Below are 21,342 nucleotides of genomic sequence, written 5' to 3' on the forward strand. Positions count from 1 at the left end.
CGCCATGCTCTACCAACTGAGCTACAGTTGCATTACATATTGCATTACTCAGATTGGTTGAACTTTCCCACTGAAACATACCAATCATTCTTACATTGTAGCAGAGGTGCTGAGTTTTTCAGACAATTTTTCTGTTCAATAGGCTACACCATGTACAGCTAATGTAACCTACCAAAAGAAAAATCTGTTTTTGTAAAATGTTTGTGTCCGTGCTGTTCATTTATTATGTTAGTGTCTCACAGAATTCCTTTGGTCACCTTTTTGTAGTTGTAGCTTATTTCTGACTTACCCAGGGTGTTGAACCTTTTATTTAATTTTTTAAGTTTGCTGGTTATTTAGCAATGTCCAACATTTTCTGGGTCGCATTTTTGCAGCAATGCTAGTGGAACCTGAACCAGCTAGTGGTGCATACAAAAGCATGGGGCAAATGAAGGAAAGAAGCTATTTTATTTCAAAAGCACCGAAGACACAAAAAAAAAACTACCTCTGTCATGTACTGAGCAAGGAGACCAACTGAGATTTTAATTTGTATGCCATTTGGGATGGTCAGTCAATGTTCTCACTTTCAATATCAAGAATAGTCTGTTCATAGTCTTGTCAACAATGAGCACTTTTGTATACTGTGAGGTTTTTAACAGTTTATATTATTTACAGTATAGTGTCCTTTAAATGCTGTGAGAATTGGTTTGATACCAAGGCAATTTGACAAACCCTGTCTAATCATATGATACTGAATTTAATAGAAAAATTAGTCAACAGCGGTAAAATATAATTCATACTGATTAAGCCTACATTACATTTAGCTTGTTTCTTATCACACACAGCATGCCACATACTGTACATTGGGTCACTCCAGATGCATCATGGGAAAAATACTGAATGAAAACTGTGCAACTTGAGGATATCAACATACAACGCCCACATTTGTCAACAGGGTTGTCTATTTACAGGTAAGATTAGTGTTTTTATAGAGCTCATTTAAATACTTATTTCACCATTCCCTCGACTACAGCAGTTGCCAATTCTCTCCAACTCTTAAAAACATCCATTGAATTTATATTTGTAAGAGAGAACAGTTTGTGCACAGTATAAAAATAAAAGGAACATCTATTTCACTGAAGCAGTAGCGATGGAATGACAAGCAAATTGTGCCCCAGTCATTACCAGAGAGAGATGAGAAATAAATAAAAAACATTACAGAGGGAGGGAAATTATTGTCTTCTTTGTTGTGAAATTGTCACTGTCGGTGCATTGTCTAGGTGTAACATGGACTGATGAGGAAAAGTAAACGGGTAGCAAAATGCTTTTCTACCACACTCTAGAGGCTGTACATACCAGGGTACTGACCTAAAACAACTAACGTTCTGATTATGGCTACAGTGCATATAGTCACCTTAGTATTTACATACCAATATAATGCGTCTAACATGCATTTGCAAAGACATATATTTGAATACCTTTTGCCTCTCGTAGTTGTTGACCTAGCGTTCAAGATTTCAGTGAAGTTTCAAATTATTCATCATTCCCACCACAATCCGTGTCATTCCACCCTTTTCCAACTCATGATACATTTATATTGCATGTTGCATGACAGCACAACGGTTCAGTTATGATGGTACATTTGAGAGAAGACACTGATTATAGTGTGTCCGCAATTCAGTAGTGTAAGCCTCTAGGACTGCTCATAGACAAGCAACTGCTCAGCATTTAATCTCTATGAATCTCTATGTAATAGTTGGCTCAAACTCATACAGCATCAGTACACCGACGAACCTCGCCCTTGTTCGCTTCGCAGGTCTTAGTTGGTGTTGAAATCAATGACGTACTTCGACAATTAGAGCTTTGTGCGGCAGGAACACAGAATCAATATTAATTCATGCTGATGTCAAACATGAGCTGCTGTTATTTAAATACAATTAAATAAGGTGCACTTTTCCAAACGTTCTAAAAGACAGTCAGTGTGGCAGTAGCAGTTTCTAGTCGTTGGCTGCAGCATATTGAACTGATGCTCAGTATCACAGAACATAAATACATAAAGATGGTAACTGCTTAGATCCACGGTCCTTAAACTAGTAGTCTGTGTTCAGTCCCATGTAGTTCAATGTTCATTAGGCTTCGCAATGGATTTTTTAAAAAGTTGTTTCGCAACGGGAAATGAACATTTCGTATTGGACAAAGTCCAGGTAGTCCCTCCCTGTTTCAGATTGTTTTTCGCCTAATGAACCCTGGTCTTCTTCCTCTTACAGAAAAGTACCTAACTTCCTTCTGTCTGTCAGATAAATGTCTTGTAAACACATCAACGCCACTAGCTTCTGCGAAGGCGAACGAGTTTGCGGTTGTTAAATTTACTCTAATCCTGGAAACCATGATGATGAGTGATTGACAGCAGCGGCCCACCATTGTCAGCTTCCATGATTCCCGCTCTCTTCCTTAATAGGCTGAGGAGGAGTCAGAGGACAAGACAGGTAGCAGACTCCATCACTCACTTAGCAGGGTGACACAACGTTGACAGGCCATCATGGACAACTGTGGTGGGAAGAAAATAAATACATGTATAGGAGGAGAAAACTCAACTGTAAAATGTTCACGTAAATCATAATTTGAGAGGATGCGGTACTCACTGTGGGGAGTGTAGGGGAGCTGCTACACCAGTCCGTCGTACAGCGATAGAGCCTGGACGATGGAGGGGTCTGCTTTGGAGCCCTCCTGGAATTCCTGCAGGGTCAACATTCCGTCTGCGTTCTGAAAAACGACAAATCCTCACATTTTAATAATACTTTATTTAAATCACATATTACTGAATGGATAATGGCTGGATTGCTGTTCAATCTTTAAACCAGTAGAGGGCACTCTTCATCAGACCTAAGTCTCAGCATAATGTATAGCCTATTTACTGCACCCTTATACAACCGCATCAGTCAGCTTTGGTCTGGCCCAGTTCCGAATGCCTCTTGAGAGAGTATCTAACTCTCCATTGGGTTTGATAAGGAGTCTATCTGACAAAAAGCCTCAGGGCTTGGGCTAGCTAGTGCCTCCTTGAGGGGGGCATCAGAGTTTTCCGACTGAAAACAGGCCTTCTAAGTGAGCAGTGCCAGCCGCACAGGGCACATGTATCCTACTGAGCAGGCTAAGAAGATACATTGGAGCCGTTGGCCTATATTTCCCATGCATTAGACAGGTGTGTGTGTGTGTGACGGGTTTACTCTACCTTGTCCATCATGGCAAAGATTCGGTCCACTCTCTTCTCTGGTGTGTTTTCTTCCTCAGGCAACTCCACCGTGTTCCCCTTTTTTTGTGACCAAATGTTTTTTTAAATTTAATTTAACATATGCATGGTAACACAGACAAAATACAACAGTTAAGACAAAATACAACAGTTAAGACAAAAACAAAACATCCACCCCACCCTCACAGGACCTTGTTTTCAGGAAATATCACAAATTGCAGATCATAACAATTCTCTTTTTTTAACAACAGAAATTAATAACTCAACATTTGCCTCTTTAGCACCATGCATGCGGGACACAGAAAGATCCAGCTTGCAATGTTCATAAATGAAAGCACACATTGACGCCTTGGCAGAGAGTGAAGCTCCTGCCAAAGTAAAGCAATAAGCTTTTGCGGTGCTGTAAGTCCAGCAAGACATATTCGCTTTTCACAAACAGTAAGAGCCATGGAAGAACAATGATTGACAGTAGTGTTGTTGGTGAAAAGGGAATATTTTTTTGCAACAATGGTGGATAGACATCGAAACCTGATTCCAAAATGAGGAGACCTCTATGCAAAAAAGTGACTTGGGCACCATGGGGGCAGAGCAAACAATTTGGAATGGGAATTATTTTCATTTGAAATATTTTACGGGGTGTGGTGTATAGTCGATGTATGAAATCAAAATAGGTCATCTGATGATTGTGATTTCTTGATGATAGTGAGATGTTGGAACAGACCGAGCACCAGTTGATGCCAGTCTGGTAAGGATAGATCCCTACACCATTGTGTGTTAAGGGATAGAGGTTTATTTGTGGCTGTCAGAAGGTATGTATATCATTTATAGACTAAGGCCGGGATTCAATCCGATCAGCGGTAGAGCTGTGTTATAGCACGCTTGACATTTAAAGGTAGGCCTAATTTCAGATTGAGCCGACGTATGCAGCGTTTACCGTGAACCCAGGAACATTGCCTTTAAAAGGTGCAAAGCTGACAAAGCGAGATCGGATTGAATCCAATGAGCATAGTTTTGTTTTTTACAGGATTCGTAGTTAGCTCTGTTCCCCATGGCACACCATAAGCCCGGAGCGCTGCCCATAGCTGCAAATAAAACCAAAAAGAGGTCCTTGGTAAATTATATTGACATTGTACCCACCGTGTTCCCCTGTACGCGCGGCTGCGCGCAAAAAAACACATACGCACACACATAAATGCCTCAATTACCTGCAGGAAATTACTGAATGTTTCTTTAAAGGCTAAACACTACAAGGTATCATCTAAACTGTCCCAGAATGGCTCAATTAAGATTAACAACCAGACTTTCCCATTGAAATACTGATTATGATGCTCCGTCCCCATCAACAAAATTACGAGAATAGATCAAAGCTGAATATTTGATACTGAGACATCCGAGGGAGGACTTACCACCATCTGGTAAATGGCATCCACAATATTCAACATCTCATCCCGAGTTATGTAACCGTCGTTATCCAGGTCGTAAAGCTTGAAGGCCCCTGCAAAAGCCATGAAAACAGCACACAGAGAAAACTTTTTATATATTCCTTAGGACTGCTAATATATACAGAAAGGTGACACTTAATTTCACTTCGATTGAAATGCATCCTAACACCTCTCGAACTGTTAGCCAATTAATGCATCAACAACTGTCAGCAGTGGATCAACTCCTGCTAAAGACCTGAGGCATGCAGGGGTGTTTGTGTGTGTGTGTGACAGTGAGGGAGGATCTGCATGCATGTGTGAAAAAGTGTCAGTATAGCTCGACATTCTGCCTACATAGCGTTTATTCCTGTTATCCCTGCTGTTCAGGTACAACGACAGCTGTGACCACATACAGGTGTCTGGGAAGGTTAGAGAGCACCTTGGTGATGCAGATCCAGCATGGCTAGGTCAAAGGTTGGAAATGGTAGTACAAGGCAGTGAGAGAACAGGACAGGGAGGAGGGAGAGAGAGAAAGAGGGAATTGGTGTGTCATTTTTAATGCTGTGACCGACTGGGTTTGAACCCGGGTCGACTGCACGCCACAAGACTGTGCTAGCCTGCTGAGCTAAAGCTTAGGCCCTAGGATATTTTCTCCAGGCTTACATCTGAGCTTCTCATCCAGGGTCCCTCTGGAGGTGACTGACAGGGCCTGGATGAACTCTGCAAACTCAATACGTCCATCCTGCAGAGAAACAGAAGGAGAGAGGGAGATGTAAGTACAAGAGAATGAACAAAAGGAAGGAAAGAGAGTGAAGGGAAGAAGTAGAGCACAGGGAAGTAGGGGAGCTATTTTCTCCACTGAAGAGTGACAGAGACCAACCATTCAATCTAATCTCACAAATGGCTCTAGGAAAGATAACAGACAAAAAAACGAGTCTGGCTTCTCAATGGAAATGACTGCAGACAGCGAGGACACTCAATGCAAGCAAAAAAACAATTAAAGCCATTTAGCAAACGCTTTTATCCAAAGAAACTTACAGTCTTGCTTGCATACAGCTTTTGTGTATGGGTGGTCCCGGGAATCAAACCCATAGTGCAAGTGGCATGCTCAACCAACTGCGCTACAGAGGACCAGTACATTAGCCATGACATACAGTGAGGGAAAAAAAGTATTTGATCTCCTGCTGATTTTGTACGTTTGCCACCTGACAAAGAAATGATCAGTCTATAATTTTAATGTTAGGTTTATTTGAACAGTGAGAGACAGAATAACAACAAATAACTCAAGAAAAACACGTCAAAAATGTTATAAATTGATTTGCATTTTAATGAGGGAAATAAGTATTTGACCCCCTCTCAATCAGAAAGATTTCTGGCTCCCAGATGTCTTTTATACAGGCAAAGAGCTGAGATTAGGAGCACACTCTTAAAGGGAGTGCTCCTAAACTCAGTTTGTTACCTGTATAAAAGATACCTCTCCACAGAAGCAATCAATCAATCAGATTCCAAACTCTCCACCATGGCCAAGACCAAAGAGCTCTCCAAGGATGTCAGGGTCAAGATTGTAGACCTACACAAGGCTGGAATGGGCTACAAGACCATCGCCAAGCAGCTTGGCGAGAAGGTGACAACAGTTGGTGTGATTATTCGCAAATGGAAGAAACACAAAAGAACTGTCAATCTCCCTCGGCCTGGAGCTCCATGCAAGATCTCACCTTGTGGAGTTGCAATGATCATGAGAACGGTGAGGAATCAGCCCAGAACTACACAGGAGGATCTTGTCAATGATATCAAGGCACCTGGGACCATAGTCACCAAGAAAATAATTGGTAACACACTATGCCGTGAAGGACTGAAATCCTGCAGCGCCCGCAAGGTCCCCCTGCTCAAGAAAGCACATATACAGGCACGTCTGAAGTTTGCCAATGAACATCTGAATGATTCAGAGGAGAACTGGGTAAAAGTGTTGTGGTTAGATGAGACCAAAATCGAGCTCTTTGGCATCAACTCAACTCGCCGTGTTTGGAGGAGGAGGAATGCTGCCTATGACCCCAAGAACACCATCCCCACCGTCAAACATGGAGGTGGAAACATTATGCTTTGGGGGTGTTTTTCTGCTAAGGGGACAGGACAACTTCACCGCATCAAAGGGACGATGGACGGGGCCATATACCATCAAATCTTGGGTGAGAACCTCCTTCCCTCAGCCAGGGCATTGAAAATGGGTCGTGGATGGGTATTCCAGCATGACAATGACCCAAAACACACGGCCAAGGCAACAAAGGAGTGGCTCAAGAAGAAGCACATTAAGGTCCTGGAGTGGCCTAGCCAGTCTCCAGACCTTAATCCCATAGAAAATCTGTGGAGCGAGCTGAAGGTTTGAGTTGCCAAACGTCAGGCTCGAAACCTTAATGACTTGGAGAAGATCTGCAAAGAGGAGTGGGACAAAATCCCTCCTGAGATGTGTGCAAACCTGGTGGCCAACTACAAGAAATGTCTGACCTCTGTGATTGCCAACAAGGGTTTTGCCACCAAGTACTAAGTCATGTTTTGCAGAGGGGTCAAATACGTATTTCCCTCATTACAATGCAAATCAATTTATAACATTTTTGACATGCGTTTTTCTGGATTTTTTTGTTGTTATTCTGGCTCTCACTGTTAAAATAAACCTACCATTAAAATTATAGACTGATCATGTCTTTGTCAGTTGGCAAACGTACAAAATCAGCAGGGGAACAAATACTTTTTTCCCTCACTGTAACCATTTCAGTTATGCAATGGAACCCAATCCAAGCATTTGATAAGGGATGTTAAGTGATGTCCTTTCATACACTAAGCCAGTAAGGTTGTTAATTGGTTTACTGTTGTCCTGGCTTCTAAGAATATAAAATGAACATAAATGCATTCCGCAGGCAGCCTGTTACCTTGTTCTCGTCAAACACATTGAAGACGAAGCTGGCGAACTTGGTGGGGTCACCAAAGGGGAAGAATTGCTTGTAAATCTTCTGGAAGCCAGCTGAATCCAACTGACCACTAGGACAGTCCTTAATAAAACCCTTATACCTGGGGGTGGATGGAGGGAGGAATGGGGAAAGGAAGGAGAGGGGGATGCCCAGGAAGAGGGGAGGGAGGAGAGAAAACAGGTGAGGTGAATCGATGAATGGAACAATTACTGCATTCAGTGTGACTGATGAAACTCATTCCCAAAGTAAGGCTCCCTAAGGCCTGCTGGAAAGATCTGATAATGAATGTCCTGCTATCAAGTAACACACTGATAAGAGCTGTGTCTGCTTGGAAGGAGGCATAATAAATACATCAAATATTTGATATTTTGAATTTTTCTGAAATAAACTACGAAGAAATATTTAAAAGAAAAGAAAGCAAAGAAATACTGTATATAATAATAAATAAATAAATACTGAGCTATATTGTATGCTCAAAAAAGTTGGGAAATGATATTATTTAATACTAATACAATTGCTCAGAGAAATAGATTTTGTTTAATAAGTATAAAAACTATTCTCAAAAATTATTAGCACCCCTTTTGTATTTTTCGATCTTGTCTCATCGCTGCAACTTCCCAACGGGCTCAGGAGAGGCGAAGGTCAAGTCATGCGTCCTCCAAAACATCACCCGCCAAACCTTCTTAACACCCGCCCGCTTAACCCGGAAGCCAGCTGCACCAATGTGGCGGAGGAAACACTGACGACCGAGTCAGCCTGCAGGCGTCCGGCCCGTCACAAGGAGTCGCTAGAGCGCGATGAGTCAAGTTAAGGACCCCGGCCAAACCCTCCCCTAACCCGGACGACGCTGGGCCAATTGTGCGCCGCCCTATGGGACTCCCGGTCACGACACAGCCTGGGATCAAACCTGGGTCTGTAGTGACACCTCAAGCACTGCGATGCAGGGCCTTAGACTGCTGCGCCACTCGGGAGGCCTGCACCCCTTTTTTCAATACTCTAGCATGATACTGAGCCTTTTTCTAAAATGTTTTATCAGTTTGGAGAACACGTTAGGAGGGATCTTAGACCATTCCTCCATACAGAATATTTTCAGATCCTTGATATCGTTTGTTTGTTCTTATGGACTGCCCTCTTCAATTCAAACCACAGGTTTTCAATGGGGTTCAAGTCCGGAGACTGAGATTGCCATTGCAAAATGCTGATTTTGTGGTAAATTAACCATTTCTTTGTGGATTTTGATTGGTGCTTGTGGTTATTATCTTGCTGGTAGAGCCACTTGTGGCCAAGTTTCAGCCTCCTGGCAGAGGCAACCAGGGTTTTGGCTAAAATGTCCTGGCACTTGGTAAAGTTCATGATGCCGTTGACCTTAACAAGGGCCCCAGGACCAGTGGAAGCAAAATAGCCCCATAACATCAAAGATCCACCACCATATTTTAACTGTAGGTATGAGGTACTTTTCTGCATACGCTTCTATTTTTCTACGCCAAACCCACCACTGGCGTGGAGCTCTATTTTCATGTCACCATAGCACCGGTTCCAAGCCAAGTGCCAATGCCGTTTATCAAACTCCAGGCACTCTTACCTTACTGCTACTCAAACAAAACTACACCAAGCCTTGAGAAAGACCACAGAGTTTTTCATCCAAAGCCTTTCAGTTTACCCACACTGTTCAGTTTTCTTTGACTTTCACACACTGTATCTGTATCTGAACAAGGAAGAGATGAGGGACTGATACTGTGCTCCCACACAAGGATGTGAGCTGTAGGCTCACTAGTGGATGACAGCGACAGCCCCCGTTTTATTACCGCTTGATGTGTTGTTTGCCTACTCGGCAGACAGAACAATCCCCTGGCATTGTGATTTGAAATCGCTCGCTCGCCTCTATTCATGTCAGCTAGCTAGCACTGTGAACGCTGTGGGGGAGAATCTTCACAGCACGGGGTGATGCAAAATCACTTAAAAGAACACAAGCGAGGCAGAGGGATCGGCAGGGTATTGTGGTTGGTGGCGGGCGGAGAAGTTTGTGTGTGTGTGTGTGTTGTCTTTCCAATGGCTTCCTCTCACAGTGTGATCTTTGAGCTGTGATAGAAGCTCTCGTAGGCCTTTTTGCAGCTATAGAGAGAGACAAACACATTTCAGTCTAGCCCAACTCACAAAGGTATAACTGGGGTCAGGGGCATGACTAGGTACTGGGGACAGGGGCATGACAGGGGCATGACTTGGGCATGACTGGGGACATGGGCATGACAGAGGCATGAGTGGGGACTGGGGAGCGGATCAGAGTAAGCTTTAAGGCATTTGCTGTAAACTTTTCAGTATGCGCTTTGCAGCATTTTCTGTCATTTTCTGTCTCGCCTTCTCCTTCAGACTTTTCTTCCTCCTTTGAGTCTACATGTCATTTCATTCAGTAACATGTCTCTCCACGGTTCTTAATAAGTTTTTTATCAGAGTGGGCACTCGGCCCAGTGTCAACAGCTCTCCATCTGTGGTGTGTACGGGGCGCCACAAGAGAGTAAGCCACGGAACTTGGCACAAGCAGCAAAGTATTTGGAAATCAGAAATAGTCTTGCACTGGTCTGGGTCTGAGGTGATTTGTTGTGACAGAAACGTCCTTTGTTTCAATTGGCTATGTCGAACATAAATGTTTAGCTGCTTTTGCGACACCACATCTCTTGTGTTCTGCTCTTGCGGCCAGCTTCAACGCATTGTAGGTGTCTGTAAACTTCACTCAATCCTCACTGATATTTTTACATATTTAAGTTGTCGTATGTCCAATCGTGCATGTTTTACTTTTCATAAAAACAGTGAGTTCTGCCTAAATATAATAATGAGGCTGACGACCGGCAAAACGGGTAACCAATCGGAAGCCTCACCATAATTTAGCTGAAATGGAAAGGGGTGACATTTAGAAAAACATTGGCAGTGTATCAAAGCTGTCCTCAACATCAGGACACGGGACTACCTTCGTAACCCCAGAGACTAGCCAGAGGTTATAATGACTATGAGGAGATAACAACAGGGTTGTGGTACACAGCTACCACGGCAGCAGCTTGTCAGGGTGTGGCCCTCTGGCTACAGGATGAGGGCCAGGCGGGTCTAGCGAGGTTATGTCTGCAGCTGCCCCGACTGGTGGCGGTGCCAGCAAAGCCTCAGGCAGGAGAGAGCTGTGCCACTGGGCTCTGTTGTGGTACCTGGCCCACGTACATATGTGTGTGGCCTGACACCTCAGCCAACACACTGAGTCTGGGCACAGAGCCCGGCCAGCCCACCACCATACGTCAGAGGACAGCCAATGATGGATTGTTTTCATCAAGCCCTTCTTACTAGGTTTCACAGTGTTTTCCACCCCCACTATATAGGGATAGAAGTCAACCCATCCAACGCCAAATTGGGTGAAACAAGACAGCCATTTTGTGACCGAGCGCTCACCACACATCATAGTGGAGGAGAAAGCAGTGATTTAGCTTATTTGAGGCATGGGATAATTATAGGACAATGCTACTACATTACTGTGAAGGGCCAGGTATGACATTTAGAAAGGACACCCATTATTTTGCGATGTCACAGGATCTTTACCAACCACCTCAATTTAACGTTTCATTCAAAGGACGGTGTCTGTCCAAATTCAACTCAAGAGGCATCAGCTACAGTACTTTGAAAGCTGTAAAGCCTTACAAAGTGCCTTCTATTTCAAGATGTGGTTATGAAAACCCAGTGATGCATTGGGTGTCCATGGCAACGAAGGCTGAACAGGACGGTTGCTGTAACATAAACACTGTAGGAGTCTGCTGAAAGTTTTAGCGTTCCACAAATATGGTCGATGCAAAATCGACAGAACAGAGTGCCATTGCGTTCTGGTGCCGACTATAATGCACCTACAGCTGTTGTGCCCTTGAGCAAGGCACTTAACCCCTAACCTGCTCCAGGGGTGCAGTGCAGCTCTGCGGCTGAACCTGCAGTTCTCACAGCTGTATTGCATTGTTGTTGACTGACTGTACACAAGTATAATGCAGAATTTGCTAAATGAGGTTGACTTAATTGTTAGCTGTGACAATTTATTTTATTTTTTTACCTTTATTTAACTAGGCAAGTCAGTTAAGAACAAATTCTTATTTACAATGATGGCCTACACCGGCCGACGCTGGGCCAATTGTGCGCCGCCCTATGGGACTGCCAATCACGGCCGGTTGTGATACAGCCTGGAATCGAACCAGGGGGTCTGTAGTGACGCCTCAAGCACTGAGATGCAGTGCCTTAGACCGCTGCGCCACTCGGGAGCCCAATGAGAGAAACTTACCATTGTTGTACCTCTTTTTCAGTGACTGCAGACAGAAAACAGAGAAAAGGAGATTGTTAGAAGAATAAAAACTTGACAAAAAGACAACACACAAGACAGACATTGATCACTTTGTTATTATGTATTTACAGGGAGAGGCTGTTACATCTGAGGTAACATTAGGTTTACATGGTTGTTAATGGACCACATCTAACAATGTTGATTAGTGCAGTTGACTATGCTAATCTGTACCAGCCCTAGTTTCCAACAGTATTGACTGCTTCATATGTTATTCAGTCGCTGAAATAACTTACATCTCCTGGGAGTGAAATGCTATGTGTAGTCCTGCTCATCTTAATAATTTAAAGATAATATGTATATACATACAAAAGCCTAAATAAAAGGTAGAGAGTATGAATAATGAAACCCCTCTATGGAGTGATTTTAGTGCCAACAGAAAGTATATTTCTTAACACAAATTCAAAATGAAGAAATTCAGATTCGATTTCTGGTGCAACTAATATAACTCCATACGTCTCTATGCCATCCTGGTTTACCATAGCTGTGTTTCCCCCCTATATTGTGCGTAAACAGCCAACCAGAGCTGAGCTGTACTGCCCCGGCCTGGTTACACATCCACCATAGTTGCTGACACTGTACTGGAAAGGACCACGTGAAAATAAAATGTGCAGGTCTGTGTAGCTGGCGGGTTAACTACTACCATCGTCAGACCTAGAACTACAGATGTCGGATCTTAATTTGACCCCTTTCGTCGCAGAAGGAAAATAATCCTGCAGCAGGAGGATTTCAATATCTGAATAAATATTTAGAATGGCCACCAGGGGGCAGCTGGAAGCGGTGTTTGTATACACAGTGCAGTACCATACTTACATTGTACCTTGTGCCGGCTACAGAACATCTCATGTGAATTCTTATGTGGATTATAATAAATTGACATACACTACATGGCCAAAAGAACCTCTCATTCCAAAATCATGGGCATTAATATGGAGTTGGTCCCCCCTTTGCTGCTATAACACCCTCCACTCTTCTGGGAAGGTTTTCCACTAGATGTTGGAACATTGTGCTTGCTAGAGCATTGTGAACTGCTGTAGCGCAGTGGTCGAAGCAGCGCGCTTCGGGCGCAGAGCCTCAGGAGTTCGCGCCCTGTGCTGGGCGATGTAGTGACCAGCCTGAGCCTACAGTAGGCCCACAAGTTAATTGCATATATTTCAATGTTTTCATGATAATTTACATATCAAAGAAAAGTGTCTCAGCTCAATTACCTGGATAGGCTCAAATGCATAAACATCTTGTCAGCTTTACGAAATGAAATATTAAAGCCAAACCAAAGACCAGAACTAAATTGAGAAATTATACATAGCCTAACTATAAAACGTAGACGAGCATCCACTCTGGAAGAAAGTTTATCGTTCTACAGTAGGCGGGCCTACATCTGTCAATCAACTGATGGCCCAAATCAACTCAGCCAGGGAAACAAACAGTAGCCGATTATCGGTTTTCACACCTTTCATGATGTCACAATGGATAGGCTAACTGGTAGCCTACAGAATGTAGCCTATTGGAATATAATCAAATAACAAGGGGCCTATTGCAACCATCGATGGCACTAAGATTATCACTAGCTGATGTCTTGTTAAACCATCAATACTCGCTAAATTAACCCGCACAGCTGATCTCAATTGCAACCATTATTGGTCACCTCATTACCACTCCCTAAAAGATGATGTCTGTGTTACCTTAATCCTGGTGGCAACCAAAATCCAAATCAAATCAAAGTTTATTGGTCGCGTACACAGATTTGCAGTTGTTGACAAGCATTCCGTACAATACAAATAAAGGATTTAATTGTTTACCATTGGAAATCTACTGTGTTAATTTACTCGACACTTTGTATGAATGGAAACTAATGTTGATGTAGTCTATTGTTATTATTTGATTTGTTTCCTATTTATTTTATCCAAAGTGTCTGATATGGTTATTTCTTATCAAGATCCATAAAATATCCCAGGACTGTCCATATTTGAAATGTGGAAATAAATCTAGTCAAGCAGGGGATTGAGTTATTTGTGCCAGACAGGTGTGGGCCGGAATCGGACCCACGCCGACACGGTAGACCTATATGTGACACGGTAGACCTATATGTGACACGGTAGGCCTATATGTGACATGGTAGGCCTATATGTGACACGGTAGACCTATATGTGACACAGTAGACCTATATGTGACACGGTAGGCCTATATGTGACACGGTAGACCTATATGTGACACGGTAGGCCTATATGTGACATGGTAGGCCTATATGTGACATGGTAGGCCTATATGTGACACGGTAGGCCTATATGTGACACGGTAGACCTATATGTGACACGGTAGGCCTATATGTGATACGGTAGGCCTATATGTGACACGGTAGGCCTATATGTGACACGGTAGACCTATATGTGACACGGTAGACCTATATGTGACACGGTAGACCTATATGTGACACGGTAGGCCTATATGTGACACGGTAGGCCTATATGTGACACGGTAGACCTATATGTGACACGGTAGACCTATATGTGACACGGGGGGGCGGGGAGCAGGGGAGAGTGGGGGATAGCAGGGGGTTAGGAGAGCAGGGTAGAGTGGTCAAAGGAGCGTAGCCATTATTAGTCAGTGGAGTTAATCCATGCAAGGAGTGGGAGAGAGTGTGGGAGAGAGAGAGATGAAAGGAGTAATGATCCATGTCAGTGACGCCTAAAAAGCCGGTGACGTAGACCTCCGGAACTGGTGAACGGAATGAGCAGCAGTACCGGGGGGATCCGTAACACTTACAGTCAACTAATAGTAAAGCTGATTAAGAAAGTTACATTCCAAGAAAGAACATCAATACATCATAAATGTTAACACCATGTGCACTGTTAACAAGTGCATATTCTGTTACAGCTCTGTTATTACTCCTGATATCTGCATGCACCAGTTTAGTGCATGCTGTCACAACCATTCCAAGCAATTGCATTTATCAGGAGTCAACTGCATTTGTTAAAACCTAGGTATGTTCTGATAAACTATAATTTTTCTTATGAGTTCCTGACAAATGGCCAATCAACAGCACCACGAGTCCACGACTTCAACTCAACCATCTTCCAACGTTAGAATGAGCTCTATGCTCAGACTCCAGCTACGGGGCCTTTTGAACCAAATCCCATTTCCTCTGAGTGTCCATGAGAAAGTCGGCCATTAAAAATGACAGTGAATACGGTGAGCATTGCCAGAGAGAATGACATGGCTCTATTAGGCGCTTGTTTCTAAGGCTAAGGGGGCAAAGGTGACATCACAGTAGAGATGGGGACCAATGATGTGATTTGTGGTTAGTACAAGCGCAGCGTTAGTATACGTCCAGTACATTGGTTCTATTTGGATGCGCTTGCACACTCTGCATGGGCCTCCATCACCATTCTGTTGACAGTAAAGGCAGCTTAGGGATGAAATCAACTTAATGGGCTGCCTCTGTTCTTCAGAAAGAGACTGATGCTATGCAAACTGGCATCTGAGTGTTTAAAACTCAAGAGAGATATTGAGACAGCACTTGAGCTAATAGTGGATCAAGAACAGTTGAGCAGGAACTTAATTGCCCCCTCCCCAAAAAAACATATACCCAGAAAAGACTGTCGTTGGATACACTACAGTTCAAATGTGAACATTTCTGACATGATGTCATTGAGATGCGAGACGGTCTACCTTAAAATAACAGAGCTCTCCATACTCCCTAATCTCCTTTACTCAGTCGTACAGGTGGAAGAAAAAAACACCCAACTTCATTCAATCAAATCTACTACCTTGGGTCCGGAAAATAAAAACCTCATGTTGTGGGCTCACGGAAGCAATTCATCTCCATGGAAACCACAGAACAGATGCATATCAGCAGGAACAAAGGTAAAGCTGCAGTAGACAATAGGGAATATTCTGATTTTGAGTGAGTGCAGAACGTATATGAGTGAGAGAGTATTAAAAATGAGTTATTAGCCAACAATTGGTGGCAGTGGTGGGATGTTATGCTGTTGTTCAACAAAACTCCCTGTTTATGGTCAAGGTATACGTCACGCTCCATGCCAGATAAGCCGATCGATCTGGGCCAGGCTTAGGTTCAATTTCTATGCAGATAGGTAGGTAGTACACTCTTAGAAAAAAGGGTTCCAAAAGGGTTCTTCGGCTGTTCCCATAGGAGAACCCTTTCTGGTTCCAGGTAGAACCCTTTTGGGTTCCATGTAGAACCCTCTGTAGAAAGGATTCTACATGGAACCCAAAAGGGTTCTACCTGGAACCAAAAGGATTCTACCTGCAACCAAAAAGGGTTATCCTATGGGGACAGCCAAATAACCCTTTTAAGGTTCTAGATAGCACAAAAACAATTCTAAGAGTGTAGGAGGAGGGGGAGGAGGGGAGGGGGAGAGTAGGGGGAGGGGGAGGACAGTAGGGGGAGGAGGGGAGGGGAGGGGGGGGAGGACAGTAGGGGCAGGGGGAGGAGGAGGAGAGCAGGGGGAGGAGGAGGACAGTAGGGAGAGGAGGAGGAGAGTAGGGGGAGGAGAGCAGGGGGAGGAGGAGGACAGTAGGGGGAGGAGGAGGAGAGCAGGGGGAGGAGGAGGACAGCAGGGGGAGGAGGAGGAGAGCAGGGGGAAACAAAGAGAGAGGGAGGCTTTAAAAGGAGAAAGGATAGGGAGTGAGCCTCTCCAAGCGAAGGGCAGAGCAACAAGCAATCAGAAGAGACAAGCTGTGCTGAAAAGAAGAGGACAAAGTGGAAGAGAAGAAGAGAGAGGAAGCAACAAGAGAAGAAGGGAGAGGAAGCAACAAGAGAAGAAGAGAGAGGAAGCAACAAGAGAAGAAGAGAGAGGAAGCAACAAGAGAAGAAGAGAGAGGAAGCAACAAGAGAAGAAGAGAGAGGAAGCAACAAGAGAAGAAGAGAGAGGAAGCAACAAGAGAAGAAGAGAGAGGAAGCAACAAGAGAAGAATAGAGAGGAAGCAACAAGAGAAGAAGGGAGAGGAAGCAACAAGAGAGAGGCAGAATGAGAGACAAAGGGAAGAACAAAGGAAGAGCTAGATGGAAAGGAATGGAGAGAAGGGGAGTGAGAAGCAGAAGGAGAGAGGAATAGATCTAGAACGTGCATAGTGCAGAGCTATCGAGAGATGGGCAATTGGAGCTTTGTGGATGAGTGTGTGCATGGTATAGTGAGTTTGAGTGTTGCTTGTGCTGATGGATTGAGGCAATATGATCCTTTCAGCCAGTGTGTATGACTGTTCGTGTGCTGTATGGAGAGAGTGTGTGTACTCTGTGTGTGTGTGTGTGTGTGTGTGGGCGTGTTGAGCTATGCCAAAGAGAACCTAATTATACCATTCCATTTCTCAAGGAAAAACAATTACAGGGCAGAAAACAGGAGAAGCTTGCATAATCTGACAACAGCAAGATCATGCAAGACTGTAAAAAAGGGCTTTATAAATACATTTGATTGATTGATTGACTGATTTCAACCAGTCAACCAACTTAATCAGCTAACTCAGAACCCATTTACACCAGCCCCCTAGCTTATCACCAGTAACCCTGCACATTGATTTGGTGCTGACCCTGCATATAGCGTACGTTCTTGTGTAGTCTTATTTCAAGTTTGGGAAACCCTGGACTAAATGACCTCGGTGAGAGATGTGTAGCAAACAAAAGCTGGTTTCTCATCATTCCCTTTTGCATGCACATCACTTTCCTCCTCAGGACTGAAGACTTCCATGACAAATTCACTTTCCAGAGTATATGAGTGCCATCTTAAGTGCTTCTACAGCATATCCCTCATCATATCACTATCACCCTGCATTAAAATTGAAACATTGACTGTGGGGAATGCTGATTGCTGAGGCAATGAGACTAAATGGAAGTGATCTCCCTGCGATGAAGTCGCATTCAGAACCGAAGAGTGATGTCTCAACCGCACCCTCTCCCCGACAGCACTTTAGGTTGGCACACATACTCCTATAATAAGGAAACGCTCCCTGAGACCCAGTGTGAGAGCACGAAATTAGCCCCTGTGACACGCTCGCTTCCATTCTCAATGGGGGGCGTCTTCATCCAGACACACATCCACATATAAACACACACACACACACTCATTAGTTCACACGCTATGCTTCACCATGAGGAATGTATCTTGCCATCACACACACACAAACACATGAACATCTTCTGCTTATTTCTGTGAAATCTCTTCTGAATTCTAACTAGCTAACAAACTATCAAGGCTGAGCAGAGAAGCTTAAAGATGCACTATGCGAAAATTGCTCCGCCATTTCCTGGTTGTAAAAAATGAGTATAGTTCGCTTAATTTAGAGAATCATTGTACCATCTACACTGCTGTGAAATATCATTTCCATAACCCAAAATATTGTATTTTCAGCTGTTTGAAGCTGGTGTACAAAACCGAATGTAAAAGCATAAATGAAACTTAATAACGGGAAGGATAGAAATAGCGCACATAGAACAGATATACCGCTTCTTATACTTGCTTTCAATGAGAATGACAGGTCTATAACACATATTTCTATGTGAATATGGAAAAGTTATATATTGCAGCTTTAATATCTAACACTACCAGCAGGATATATACTGTACATCAGTAATTGTCTGGTAATAAATGTCAACTCCAACAACGATCCTTACCGCACATATAAGGTAACATATTACTATTGTCAGGTGAAATTGTTGCATACAGCACCTTTAAAGTTGCACTATGCAGAGATCGCGCTGCCATTTCCTGGTTGCTAAAATTAGAATAGTTAGCCTAATTTCAGTTTATGTGACAAAGAAGCAAGTATAGTGTAGAGAATCATTGTATCTAAACCGCTGTGAAATATCTCTTCAATAACGGGAAGCATAGAAATAGCGCAGGTAGGCCAGATGTACCGCTTCTTAGACTTGCTTTCAATGAGAATGACAGATCTATAACACACATTTCTGAATGAATTTGGTCAGGTCGCCCAAAAAGTTACATATTGCAGCTTTAAATATCGTATTTTTTCAGAAGATACAAAAGAAGGTAGCTTTTGAGAATTTCAACCATCTCAATGAGTGTTCTTGACCAGAGAAACAGTGAGACATAACATACATTGCGGGGGTGGCTTTTATCGTCATCCGCAAGAGTTTATCTTTACTCCGTGGGGGTGCTCCTTGAGGTCTGGTTCAACCTTTGACCCCTCAAAAGGTCAGAGTTTATCTCTGTTAGTATGGTGGTGAGTGATAAATAAGTCACATAGGCTACTGTAGGTGATAGCATTTCGCTGACACCATGTAGACGTATTGCCTGTAACGGTTTCTCAAAAGGACAGATACAGCTATTTAGTTATTGCTTTACTTGATTACATTTTAGCCTACTCTGATTTAGTGCAACATATTATTTGGTCGACATTGTTCTGGAGCATGGCTTCACCAGAAGTATTGCATCAAGCGCTAAACGGATTTCGAGTGACTACTCAGTCTCTAACGTGCATTAGCACTCCTGAGGGAAAGCCATTCAATCTGAGAGGAAGATGTACAATGGTTGCTCTGTCCATGTCTTCAAACCCCATTGCCAAATGGCTATCACCTTCCCGCATTCCAAAGGCTGTACAACCAATTTACAACAGTGTAATACACTGAAATACTTTTCAGATATTCAATATATATGATTTCAATAAGTCTCTCTTCAGTTGGGGATTTGAGATTTGCTCGTTAACAACCTAATGTCCAACTGCATTGTTGGTTAAGGGCTTGTAAGTAAGCATTTCACGGTAAGGTCTACACCTGTTGTATTCGGCGCATGTGACAAATACAATTTGATTTGATTTGGTAGGAGTAGCTGAAAAGCTTACATAGCAAAGGAAAGTCGCATAATTGTCTCCCACCATAGGATCGCCATTACAAATGTGTCTTTCTCTATGCCATTTTGGGCCCACACAGCTCTCTTCAGCTCTTCTATTTACTTGGCTTTTGCATACAATGAATCACTATCCAAGACTTGGACAAAGCACCTTACCTGGTGATCACATGGCTGTCTCTCAACAACAGAGTGCTGATAGCCTGCTTTAAAGTCGAGGATCGCAACCAACGGGTAAGTTATGTCATTTTACCTAAGGCTCTATTGTAAAATGCTAGATTCATTTCAAGGCATCCTCTTCTGTAGCAACAGATATATTCAATACAATCAAATGTTAATGATTTTTAGAAGTGGGCCATCAAAGACAGCACATAACAGAGGCTGTTGGAGAGGGAATAAGAAAGTATAAAAAGATAAGTGTTAAAAAAGAGGAAAAATGGTTTGTTATATCAAGACACAGACCAGTGGAAAATGAATAGAAAGGAAGGGAATAAAACATATATGAAAATAGTCTCTAAAGACATAGAAAGAGAGTACTGTACTTACAGTAGGTTTTCCTAGTCAGCTCCTCCACCACCTCAGGCTTTAGTTTGCTGTTGGACTTCCCCATAGCTCAAGCATATGCCTTTAAGCCTTTCTCCACGTGCCTTAAAAGACTCCTAGTTCTGACACCTTCATTACCATTTAAAAAATAAATATAATCAAAAAATACTTTTTAAAGTCTTGCTCTTCAGGTAGCAGACAAAAAATGAAGTGGAATTATAGAAAAAATAAAACAGAAAACAAGCAGGAAAAGGCAAAAAATGCGAAAATGCGATGAAAGAGCAGCAGTAGCACTAGTCTCTCCTCTCGGTGTAGCAGGGTGAGTCTGGAGAGAGGAGGGGTGTAGCCTGTAATCCACTGAGCCGTGTCCCTCCTGCTTCCTGCAATCCTGGTTTGCTGCTGCTGCTGGAACACCCTACTGGGAGTAGGGTGGAAGAGAGGCGGGAGTGTGTGAGTGTGTGTGTGTGTGTGTGTATACAGTATGTGTGTGTGTGTGGCCAGCCGGGGATGTGTTGATACTGTTGTCCCTGGCAACAGGAGCCACTCCTCCTCCTGCTCTCTCTCTCTCTCAATTAAATTCAATTTCAATTTAAGGGCTTTATTGGCATGGGAAACGTATGTTAACATTGCCAAAGCAAGTGAAGTAGATAGTAAACAAAAGTGAAATAAACAATAAATATTAACAGTAAACATTACACTCAGAAGTTTCAAAAGAATAAAGACATTTCAAATGTCATATTATGTATATATACAGTGTTGTAACAATGTGCAAATAGGAAACAAGTACAAGTGGGAAAATAAATAAACATAAATATGGGTTGTATTTACAATGGTGTTTGTTCTTCACTGGTTGCCCTTTTCTTGTGGCAACAGGTCACAAATCTTGCAGCTGTGATGGCACACTGTGGTTTTTCACCCAGTAGATAAGGGAGTTTATCAAAATTGGGTTTGTTTTTGAATTCTTTGTGGATCGCTGTAATCTGAGGGAAATATGTGTCTCTAATATGGTCATACA

General features: G+C 43.0%; 1 protein-coding gene across 1 annotated transcript; it reads right to left on the bottom strand.

The window, feature by feature from the left end:
- Window positions 1-2,643: 2,643 nt before the first annotated feature.
- ncs1a (neuronal calcium sensor 1a) lies at window positions 2,644-20,394 on the bottom strand (the record flags this gene model as incomplete). Its single annotated transcript, XM_084159713.1, has 7 exons — window positions 2,644-2,742; window positions 3,209-3,286; window positions 4,633-4,721; window positions 5,311-5,389; window positions 7,572-7,710; window positions 11,908-11,932; window positions 20,331-20,394. The coding sequence occupies 7 exons, from the start codon at window positions 20,392-20,394 to the stop codon at window positions 2,644-2,646; spliced, it is 573 nt and encodes a 190-aa protein (XP_084015839.1).
- Between the last annotated feature and the right edge of the window lie 948 nt (window positions 20,395-21,342).

The sequence above is a fragment of the Coregonus lavaretus genome (genome assembly GCF_964263955.1).
Source record: "Coregonus lavaretus genome assembly, chromosome: 4".
Taxonomy (NCBI): domain Eukaryota; kingdom Metazoa; phylum Chordata; class Actinopteri; order Salmoniformes; family Salmonidae; genus Coregonus; species Coregonus lavaretus.